Source organism: Micropterus dolomieu, linkage group LG06 (genome assembly GCF_021292245.1).
Source record: "Micropterus dolomieu isolate WLL.071019.BEF.003 ecotype Adirondacks linkage group LG06, ASM2129224v1, whole genome shotgun sequence".
NCBI classification, from domain to species: Eukaryota; Metazoa; Chordata; class Actinopteri; order Centrarchiformes; family Centrarchidae; genus Micropterus; species Micropterus dolomieu.
The window spans coordinates 20,516,315-20,527,874 of NC_060155.1; the positions used below are offsets into that span (position 1 = coordinate 20,516,315).

General features: G+C 40.4%; 2 protein-coding genes across 6 annotated transcripts in view; one reads left to right on the plus strand and one right to left on the minus strand.

The window, feature by feature from the left end:
- The window catches only part of gk5 (glycerol kinase 5), a 14,579-nt gene extending 9,901 nt beyond the window's left edge, over positions 1-4,678 (minus strand). For 2 of the 3 annotated variants that reach the window (XM_046051439.1, XM_046051440.1), the window contains exons 1-5: positions 3,942-4,539; positions 3,236-3,329; positions 2,465-2,540; positions 2,197-2,290; positions 1,889-2,020 (exon numbers count right to left, since the gene is read on the minus strand). In XM_046051439.1, coding sequence (XP_045907395.1) covers positions 1,889-2,020; positions 2,197-2,290; positions 2,465-2,540; positions 3,236-3,329; positions 3,942-4,067 — 522 coding nt within the window. In that variant the 5' untranslated portion in view covers positions 4,068-4,539. The other variant, XM_046051438.1, reaches the window with a different exon arrangement.
- LOC123972154 (nucleolin-like) lies at positions 4,214-11,231 on the plus strand. 3 transcript variants are annotated; one of them, XM_046051435.1, is made up of 16 exons: positions 4,214-4,336; positions 5,325-5,400; positions 5,504-5,599; positions 5,673-5,810; positions 6,900-7,004; positions 7,087-7,194; positions 7,890-7,961; positions 8,049-8,172; positions 8,305-8,456; positions 8,693-8,819; positions 9,167-9,330; positions 9,490-9,637; positions 9,752-9,876; positions 9,967-10,093; positions 10,200-10,405; positions 10,883-11,231. In XM_046051435.1, exons 1-16 carry the CDS (start codon positions 4,229-4,231, stop codon positions 10,942-10,944), a joined length of 1,938 nt encoding a protein of 645 aa, XP_045907391.1. In that variant the 5' UTR covers positions 4,214-4,228; the 3' UTR covers positions 10,945-11,231. The 3 variants fall into 3 exon arrangements, with proteins under 3 accessions (XP_045907391.1, XP_045907392.1, XP_045907393.1); XM_046051436.1 differs by having other exon boundaries at positions 6,903-7,004; XM_046051437.1 differs by lacking the exon at positions 4,214-4,336 and adding an exon at positions 4,668-4,805.
- The last annotated feature ends 329 nt before the right edge of the window (positions 11,232-11,560 follow it).

Here is an 11,560-nt window from a genome sequence, read left to right on the forward strand (position 1 = left end):
TTAGGAAGCAACACTGATTGACAATCAATTTTACATGCTGTTGTGCAAATGGAATAGACAACAGGTGGAAATTATAGGCAATTAGCAAGACACCCCCAATAAAGGAGTGGTTCTGCAGGTGGTGACCACAGACCACTTTCTCAGTTCCTATGCTTCCTGGCTGATGTTTTGGTCACTTTTGAATGCTGCCGGTGCTTTCACTCTAGTGGTAGCATGAGACGGAGTCTACAACCCACACAAGTGGCTCAGATAGTGCAGCTCATCCAGGATGGCACATCAGTGCGAGCTGTGGCAAGAAGGTTTGCTGTGTCTGTCAGCGTAGTGTCCAGAGCATGGTGGCGCTACCAGGAGACAGGCCAGTACATCAGGAGACGTGGAGGAGGCCGTAGGAGCAACAACCCAGCAGCAGGACCGCTACCTCCGCCTTTGTGCAAGGAGGAGCAGGAGGAGCACTGCCAGACCCCTGCAAAATGACCTCCAGCAGGCCACAAATGTGCATGTGTCTGCTCAAACGGTCAGAAACCGACTCCATGAGGGTGGTATGAGGGCCCGACGTCCACAGGTGGGGGTTGTGCTTACAGCCCAACACCGTGCAGGATGCAAGATTGGCAAATTCGCCACTGGCGTCCTGAGCTCTTGACAGATGAAAGCAGGTTCACACTGAGCACATGTGACAGACGTGACAGTGTCTGGAGACGCCGTGGAGAACGTTCTGCTGCCTGCAACATCCTCCAGCATGACCGGTTTGGCGGTGGTTCAGTAATGGTGTGGGGTGGCACTTCTTTGGGGGGCCGCACAGCCCTCCATGTGCTCGCCAGAGGTAGCCTGACTGCCATTAGTTACCAAGATGAGATCCTCAGACCCCTTGTGAGACCAGATGCTGGTGCGGTTGGCCCTGGGTTCCTCCTAATGCAAGACAATGCCAGACCTCATGTGGCTGGAGTGTGTCAGCAGTTCCTGCAAGAGGAAGGCATCGATGCTATGGAGTGGCCCGTCCGTTCCCCAGACCTGAATCCAATTGAGCACATCTGGGACATCATGTCTCGCTCCATCCACCAACGCCACGTTGCACCACAGACTGTCCGGGAGTTGGCGGATGCTTTAGTCCAGGTCTGGGGGGAGATCCCTCAGGAGACCATCCGCCACCTCATCAGGAGCATGCCCAGGCATTGTAGGGAGGTCATACAGGCACGTGGAGGCCACACACACTACTGAGCCTCATTTTGACTTGTTTTAAGGACATTACATCAAAGTTGGATCGGCCTGTAGTGTGGTTTTCCACTTTGATTTTGAGTGTGACTCCAAATCCAGACCTCCATGGGTTGATAAATTTGATTTCCATTGATAATTTCTGTTGTCAGCACATTCAACTATGTAAAGAAAGGAGTATTTAATGATATTATTTCATTCATTCAGATCTAGGATGTGTTATTTTAGTGTTCCCTTTATTTTTTTTGAGCAGTGCACATTAATACAGAATCCATTATGAAAAATGGAACAGAAATAAACTATCATCGCTGGAGCAGTGCTGCGGATGAATTAGAGTTAAAGAGTCTGATAGCTTGGCTGTTCTGATAAAACAGGCTCTCCCATTTAGCTTTTTTATAATGAACCTGATGGGGTATGCTTTGCACCAGGGTTATTCGTATAACAGGAAGTTCATTCTGAAAATGACCACAATTACTGAAAGGATGAGCGTGTAATCCATTGATATTATATTCATTTTGCAATTAAATTTTTTCACTGTAAAAACTGCCTCAACTCCATTCAAACACTTTTCCTGTGTGTCTACAAAGCAGGTCATTGTGCAACACACACACACACACACACACACACACACACACACACACACACACACACACACACACACACACACACACACCTACACCTGCTTGTAGTGTGTTAGGGCCCAGACGAGGCGGAAGGTAACATGTTGAGAGGAGAAGACAATAAGACTTGCTGCAAGCGAACGCTTCTGCCTGGTCAGGAAGTAGTGTACCTTTGACACACCATGGATTGCCTAATGTTGGACATGGGAGGTAAATACAATCAGAGCCATATTGTATGAAGGGACATGATATCCAGCACTGATCCTGAGGTTTGCTCATGATCAAATGCGTTTTTTAAGGATACATATCCAAATGTATTCAGTAAAAGTACATGAAAGGTAAAGATGCAAAGCAGTCAAAGACTCACCTTTATTGTGTAGGATTTGTTCCAGGAATTCACCAGGTCTGCAGCCCTCTGATCCTGCCAGCTGATGAAGTTATGGAAAGGAACCCCAGTGTTCCTGTCAAAGTGAAAGCGAGGAAGTGAAATGAACCTGAGATGATGGAGAACTATGCGAATAAAGGTTAAACAGGTGTGCTGCCATGGTTCTCTTCAAGTCTGCAAACAAGTCATGTAGACTTTTTGTATGTATTTATCTATGGAAAAGCCATTTGATTAATTGTATTAATTTTACCTGTCCCATGTTGTGAAGGTACCTCGTTGAGTGGAGATGCCAAGGGCCTCCATCTGGTGCATTTGAACTCCTGCATCTACATCATGAGTACAGCAACACGCACACAAAAAAGTGTGAGAATATTTGGGGAAAAAATTTGAAACTGGGACTCACACACAGGGATTATTTTGTACAAAGACAAATGTCCCATCTAAATCACTGTCCTGTTCTGGGCCTAATACCTGTGTTTACAAAGCCACCAGAGTGTTTCAATGGTGAAATAATCACTTCGGTCTAGTCAGCGGTTCACATTTGCATGCAAGGGATTTTAATACCAGCATACCAAAGTGTTTCTAATGTATTCCAAAAAAAAAAAAATAAATACTAGATAATGTAATCCAATAACACAACAGCACAGAATTCAACCTTAAAAACAAACACAGAGTTAAATCGATACATTTCTGACAGAATCTTAACAAAATGAGTATGATGCGCTCATTAAGGCTGTTTTTTATGTCAGTGCAGCTAATTGGATTGCACTGAATGTACAGTAGCCAGGTGTACCTGAAGAACTGGCATCTTGGTGTACATCTATCAATATTTTGCTTCCAGAAACCAAGACACACCAGACCAAAATGGAAATGTTTACAAATTTTGCATCATTAAGAGTGATTCATCAGAAATCATGTCATCTGTCATAGGGTGTGCCTACTGCGTAATATGTATCTCATACAGTCTAATCTTAGCATGCATGTGAATAGATGCAACATTAGTAACAGAGTGCAACTGTACCTTGCACAGCTCCCTTAACCACAGTGATAAACCCTTTCCATAGTGCTTCTGGGTCCATCTCCACATGTCCTATATCTGGATACAAGGAAACAACCTGGAAAAAGAAGTACCAGAATAAAAAAAAAAGTTCACTCTCAAAATGATTTATATAACCAACATCATATAGAGAATCTGAATCGGTTTTATTTGCCAGGTATGTGTACACATACAAGGAATTTGACTCAGGATTGTACATTGCAATAATAATACGATGATACAATAATAAAATCACACATATATACACAAACTATAAACAAAAACAATCTAGACAGATTGAGACAATAGTGCAGTGAGCAGAGCACAAAGGATGCAGTAGTATAGAGAATGTCTTAAAGAAAACATAATGTCTAAAGAAGTGGTTCTCAAAGTGAGGTCCCCAGGGGTCCTTGAGGGGGCTCCAGGGGGTCACCAGCAAAAAAGGAAGTTATTTATTTTCACTATAAGTCCATCCATAAGTAACGCAATGACAAAATATATGACTGGTTTGGTCATGGGTTTCATATACTTGTAATAAAACCTCTAAAAACAAAAATCCTATCCTTGTCCTTGGGACAAAATCTTATCAGATTGAGGTCCTTGGTCTAATTTGTGTCAGTTTAGGGGGGTCCTTGACTTTAAAAAGTTTGAGAACCACTGGTCTAAAGGACAGCGAAAATAAGATGAATACCTTAGTGGAGCATGATCCTCGGACTTTTGCCACTTTATCATAGACGTGACATCTGATTGTCGTTGTACCAACGTCCACGGATAAGATGAAGCTTTCCTTCTTGAAACCGTTCCTCTGAGTCCCCATTGTAGAAAACGTTGTGCTATTATTCCTCAAATCGGTCCCACGTCCTCCATGGTCAGCTCACATTGGTCTTGTTTTTAGCCTGAATGGATGGTGTGACCCTATAGTACCTTATCAGCACCTGGTGAGTTGTCGTGTTGAGGCTGTAACCCGACCTTCGGACGATGCCCAATTCCAGTTCTACCTGTTCCTGTCAACACAATGCTGAGTTACAGTTTAGGCCTCATGCCGACCGAAAATACACACTGTGTGAAAAACACAAAGAGGTTCAGGTAATTATTCTACGAGGAAATTGAAAGCCAGCTATATTCAAAGTAGGTTTCTGTACTCGAGCCTGAAACACACAAGTAGGAGTTGACCAACCCCACCGTTCAATTATGCGAATTAGCTAAATAGCTGTAAAAAATTTGAGCGGTTTGTACGCTAAAAAAAAAATACCCTCCCAATGTGCCTGTTCTCTGTAAACATTAATCGTTACCCAATATGTACCAAATCTGTGCTCATAGCAGTGAAGTCCACACAATGAAGTGTCTATTTAGGAGGAGAAAGTCGTTGAATCACATAAAGCTTAACACCTCATGGGCACCCGTAGCACAACATGCTCATGCGCAGTGCGTAGTTTATGTGCGCATGTGGATGTTTTTAAGCTGAACACACGTGTTTCACCGGCTACGACTAGCTAGCTGTATCTGCCTGGGATTGTGTGCTGCTGCTGCTACTCAAAATATGGCGAAGACAGACGTAAGAATTACGTTACGCTACATTTATATTAACCAGGCTTCAACGTGCACGAAGTTGTTTTAAGATGGTCTTATTAGAAACTAACCAAGCTAACAGTTGGTTAGCTAACGTTAGTGCTGATCACATCAGAAGCAAGTCCTCTAACTTACTTTCAAGCTGTTCTAGCAGGGGTTAACAGGGTACTTCGTAATTGTAACGTTATTACATTTAACTGGTTTATCAAGGGAGAATATAAAACGATCACTGGGTTTAAGCCTCTGAAATCTGAGGATTTTCTGATTTTATTTGCTATAAAAGTATATTTAGAATATATTTGGAGTTCAGACTGTTTGTCAGACAACACAAGTGACATGAAGACATCACTTTGGGCTCTGGGAAATGATTACTTGCTATGCGATTAAATAATGTTATGGTAAATTGTAAAAATAATTGACAGATGAATCGGTAGTGGAATCAACTTTGGTTGCAGCACACACACACATTCAATATCATACATGTGTTTGTGTCTTTGTCTTTCAGGCTACACGGCGTAGATCAAGACGAAGCAAAATTGTCACCACTGAAGTTGTAGAAGATGAGGACAACGTTGACACAGGCAAGTCATTTCTTTCAAAACAACTAGAAATTTACAATAGGCACAACTGTTTGGACTTCATAAAGGCAATAACATCAAATCATTTGATTAATGGTTGTTTCAGAAGGACAGATTGTTTTGTCAGGTGAACAAATAGTCAGAACAGAGGAGATGGCTCCTGCTGAGAGCACAGACATGAAAAAGGATCAAGATGAACAAGGTACTGCAAACGCATCACACATGATGTTTGACTGAAATTCTGAGCTGTGCCAGTAACAAAGCTACATCTTTAGATTCTCAGATGCCCGCTGTCATCGAAGTAAAAGGAAGCACGTCCACTGTGACTGTATCCTGGGACAAGAAGAATAAGGAAGGAGAAGTTGTTGATGCGGAAAAAATAGCCAACGCAAGTGATCAGATGATGGTTGGTGGTAAGGATGATTACAACAATCAGAAGTTACTATTGCATCACATTTTTTCAGAAAATTAAGATTTGTCCTCTTCTGAAACATATTCATTAATGTTGCAGGTGTAATATTCATCTTTATGTTTTGAATCTTAAAGATGCTACACAAAGTTTTTTTTAAGTAATAGGTGTTATGGAATATTCTTAGGGGGCTTAATTGATGTAACAGTGAAAGATAAGACAGGTCTAGCTTAGAGTCATTAGCTGACCCTACAAGTGTTCACTGACCTTCCAGCTCTAGTTAGTTCTCACATGTAAATGTCCTTTTTAGGGAGACAAAATCTAGACTGATAATGTAGAGACAATAACTATGATTTGACAATAATAATAACAATAAGGCTAGCATATGTCAGTGTTCTCTGGGAATCTGGCAAGGTTGAGTCTTACAAGAATGTTTACAAGGACTTACTGGCTCCACACATTAGAGTACAACTCTTGGACTGTAGGAGACTCCATGACGTAGCATTGGAGTCTAAACATCAGATGGATTTGTTGTTCTAGGTTAAGGCCTGCTAAGAGTAAAATCCTACAGGCACTGTTATCCTTCAGATTGGGTGTTGGCTTTTGATGTGTTCACACGTTGTATGCTGGTGCTGTCTATCCTCGGCCGGGCTCAATAAACCAAGCTATGTTAAGTCTTCATCAGTCTCCGAAACTTCTTCAAACATGAACCTGACTCACAATATTTCTTCAGTAATAGCGATATTGTGTCAATGGCAGCTCATATCTACTAACATATCCACTATAAACAAAAACTGCTTTGGCTAAATTACAACACATTCTTAAATTGTGTGTCATTCTAAAAATGACTCTCACTCTAATTTTTCCTAATCAAATGATGTTTCTTGTTATTTAAGTTGCAGGTGTTATGTTAGTCTTTGTTTAAATATGGGCGTTGAGACCAAAATAGCCACCCATTGTTCAGGTTTAATGTGATAAAATCTATCTCAAGTGTAAAAGACTCGCCCTCTTTAGGCTTGAATGGAGGCTGCAAAAAACGCTTATCATTGCAGGTTTTCACTGTTTTTAAATCAAATCATGACATTTTCCCCAGAAGAACAGATCATCTCCTCAACTGATGCAGTCGGTTCCTCAGAGGATGCTCCCAGTGAGAGAACAGAGACAAAACAAGTGATGCAGGAATCTGGAGATAAACAAGGTACTGCAAATATAATGACACAACACAAATGTGTTTATGAGTGAAATTGTGAGCGGTGCCAGTAATGGAGCTTCCTCTTTAGAAACTCAGATGGACACCGTCGCTGAAGAAAGTGAGAGTACGCCCACAGTAACGGTAACCTGGGAGAAGGATCAGGAGCGCAGTGATATTAAAAAGAAAACCAGTGGAGGTGAACAGATGATTGTTAAATAGACGGCAGATAAGGATGTTTCCAAGAGTTAATGTATACTCTATGATAAAATGGCTGCTTCAAGTAGAAGTTGTCTCTCTCTCTCTGTTGTTCTCTTTATTTTTTCTTTTTCTTTCATTCTCTCTTTCTTTTCACGGTCCTACTCACAAAATCTTTTCCACCCACATGACGTGTAATGAGAATGAGTTTCCTGTTTGTGGCACTATAGCAACCTAATTCAAATTTCTAACTCTGAACATTCATTAAAAATCAGCAGTATGTGCAATAGCTTTCATACACTCAGATTTTTAACCCCAAAAAGTAAAACAATAAAAACTCTTCTATGATTTGTTGACGCATCATCCACACTGCTTGTAGACACTCAACTAATTTAGATCCACTTTGCTTAAAAATTTATCAAAATATAACGAATTGCCTCACTGTAAATGCTCCTGTTATAATCTTTCATAACATCTAAGGCAGTATTTACCTGATTTTTGTGAAATTAAGACAAAGATGAATATTGTAGATGACATCTTGATAGTTTTTAAAAAGTTCTTTATAGAGCTTGGTCTTAATGACAGGTGTCTGTAAACTAAGGAAAGACCAGGAATCCTGCACTGTCAGCCACTTTTACTCTTATTCATTTAGTTAATATGTTGTACCAAACGACTGACATTTTCTATCGGTTACAGTAAATGGGAAACGGAAGGCACTGTCTACTGTTGAGACCTCCCCGTCAAAGAAAACTAAGCTCATCAATGATGGTAAGAACTGAAAATAGGACAGACTGCTGAATGCTTTGCTCTGTAAGGTGCCTGATATTCACACGTTACTTTCTTATTTTCTTGTAGGTTTCTGTCTTTTTGTCGGCAACCTGAACAACTCTAAAACATTTGAAGAAGTCAAAAATTCATTGGCAAATTACTTGATGACACAAAGTATCCTGGTTCAAGACATCAGATTGGACCGGTCCAAGTGAGTATACTGTTTAACCTAAATTAGTATTGTCAGGTCTCTTTGGTCAGGAAGAAGAGTGCATTTGACAGTGATTGGTTCATTTACTTAAAAATACAAAATTAACTCAAAATTAATGTTTTGCTGTGGTAGAACACATGCACATGTAGATTTGGCCTCAGAGATGGACTTGACCAAAGCCTTGACGTTAAATGGAGAGATGCTGCTTGATAAGCCAATGAAGATCGCCAAAGCAAAGATCAAAAGTAAGGATAAGGTGAACGCTCCAGCAGAGGATAAAAAAGGTAACTCAACTGAATATAACTGTTTTATTATATATGCATTTGAATTCTAAGATAAAAGTGCAGCAGTAGTTCACTGAGGTTATAGAAGTAATATGCATTTAAGTATGGTTTTTCTTCAATTATTGCTGAAATAATGGATTTATAATGCGATGATCTTGGACTGTAAAACATCTTTAAGTATAAGGAGATTGGTACAGATTGATGGCCTGACTTGAGGACTAACCTGTTTTTGGCAGCCAAAGATGACAGATGTTTGTTTCTGAAGAACGTCCCGTACAGTGCAACAAAAAAAGAAATTCTGAAAATCTTCCACAAGGCTGTGGCTGTCAGGTTTCCTGGTGGAACTGAAGGCCCAAACAAAGGGTGAGCGTTTAAAAACCTGCATTAAAGCTCACTTCCTAAGTAGGCAGTGTATACAGCATAGTTGATTATTATAATTAGTTAGTCATTGAGCTGACACTTTTATCGAAAGTGACATACAATAACTATATATATCAGACGTTGCACGCCTCTGGAGTAACTAGGGGTTAAGTGTCTTGCCCAGGGATGTGTCACAGTGGGAATGAAACCCTGGTCTCCCACACCAAAGGCACGTGTCTTATCCACTGCACCATCACCATCCCTAATTTTTAGTAATGTAATGGTTATGTTTATTTAGAAAATAAATGTGTAAATAGTACTGAATGAAATTCCCTTGTTTTGTTTAACAGTATTGCCTTTGTGGAGTTCAAAAATAAAACCATTGCTAAGAAAATACTGGAGAAAAAACGAGTAGCCAAGATCCAAGGCCGGGTTTTGATTGTGGACTGTGTAGGAGAAACAAAAGTGCCTAAAGTCGCCAAAGCTAAGGACGTCGACAACAGCGAAACAAAAGGTAGATCACTGGCCATTTAGAAATGTACAGTACTGTCAATAGCTGACATAATATTGTAGATTTGTGTGTTTTTTCTTTTTCTGTATGAACAATAGTCAATAACCTCTGGACTTAATCAATTAACCTGTATTGACAAAAGCTCTTTTTTCTTTCACACAGCTGCCGCTTTACCAAGTGACACCTTGTTTGTGAGCAATTTGTCTTGCATTGTGAAAGAAAAAGACCTCAAGAAAGCCTTTCAGAAAGCTGTTAGTATAAACATACCTCAAAGCATACCTCAAAGCAAAGGCAAACTAAGACCAAGAGGGTAAGTAAATGAACAGTGCCCTACTCTTTTTTTTTTTTTTTTTTTTTTTTTCTTTTTTTTTTCCCCAATAAAGAGTATTTGAATATTCTCCAAAATCATCTGTAATCCTCGCAGATTTGCGTTTGTCGAGTTTGCAACTGTGGCAGATGCTGAAAAGGCATTTGAGTCGTCCCAAAACATTAAGATCTGCAAAAGGGAGGTCAAAGTACAATTCTGCAAAATGCAAGCAAAGGCAAAAGGTATGCATGTCATATTATTCATGTCTGTGTTACAAGTCGTCTAATCGGGCAAACGCTGATACCACAATTGTTTTTCCCCCTCCTCTATAGTCCTATCAAAGACACTGATCGTGATGGGCCTCGCTGAGAAGACGACCGCAGAGACTCTTAAAAGTGCTTTTGAAGGGGCTGTCAGTGCAAGAGTCATTGTAAATAAAAAGACAGGAGTTTCAAAAAGGTGGATAGCATGAAGTTATCTTTCTATTATCATAATTCTCTAAAAAAAATGTTTTAGTTATTCTGGAAGTCTGCTTTACCCTGACTTGCGTTTATATTTTTCTCAGGTTTGGTTTTGTGGACTTTGAGAGGGAAGACAACTGCAAAGCTGCCAAAGAAGCCATGGAGGACTGCGAGATCGACGGCAGCGAAGTGACTGTTGCTTATGCAAAACCCAAGGGTGAAAAGGGCCCCCCGGGCGCCAAAGGAGGGTTAGCGGGACGTCCCGCTGGTAAGCCTGCAGGTCAGGGGGCTGGCAGAGGTGGAAGAGGAGGTAACGCTTAAATTAAATTTTTAATTTTAGTTTAATTGGCATATCAAAGTATCACTGTAGAGTAAGTAAAGAGTTTCAAGCTGCACTAACCATTTTACAGTGGAACCAATGACTACTAGTAATGTGAAAGGGGTAGCTGGTATCGATGAACACAGAATTACACCCAGCTCTGCAGTTCCCATCATCTGTACAGAGTGTGTTTTTTTTGTTTGTTTTTTTTTCTTGCATCAGATGGTTTTTGATATTCAGTTGGTGATATTTTGCCCAAATCCATCCAATGTTTGATACAGGTAGAAATCCGATGCTGGTTTTATGTCTGTATTTGTTTGGGTAATATTTTTAGGTAGTATTTAGGTAGGGTTTCATAAAACTGCAAGGAACTGTAACTTGGATTTACTGTCTTTCTTTGGTATTTAACTGGTTTGGTTTAATTTCTGATTGTTTTGGAGTAAAAATAAAACTTGATTTTTCTTTCAGGTAAAGGACGTGGAGCTGTCACGCTGCAGGAGGCTGTAAAAGACGTGGAAAATAAAGCCTAACTTGCCCATACAGAAAGGTCTCTTTTTTATTTTGTTTTGGTAACCTGAAAGCATGAATGAGCTCAAGATTCTTGTGTTTGGTTGAATGTACAGACCGTGCAAGGGTGTGAAAATGTGTACCCTTGTTAGTCCTATATGATTTGTAATTTTATCATATTTTGTACTTAACACCCTTAATTTACTATGCTAAAAGAATGCTGACTTGTTTTCGCAATATGTAGTTGTTGCAAAATATTTCATCAGTGTGTAAATTTCTAATGTGAAGATAAATGTATTTTAAAACCAAAGCTGTCTCTTTGAGTTTTGTCCGAATATCTGTGAGAATGACCCAAAGGGGTGTCCCAGGACTTGCTGAGATCTCAGACAAGTCACAGTCTCTGCCACTGACCTGTAATAACACCAGTCTCACAGCTAAACGTCCTGCAACCAGTGGACCGCTATTTAAGCGCTATATTACTGCGTGGATCTTAAACCTGACCAACAGTCTCAACGGTTGTCTGCAGGATGACTGCTTTTCCGATGTGTTCCAACTTTCAGCCGTTCAGCCCCAACACGGTGTCCTCTAATGACCTCACATCCTGTTTTCCCCACTTCCTTCTGAATGGACCGGTTTGGG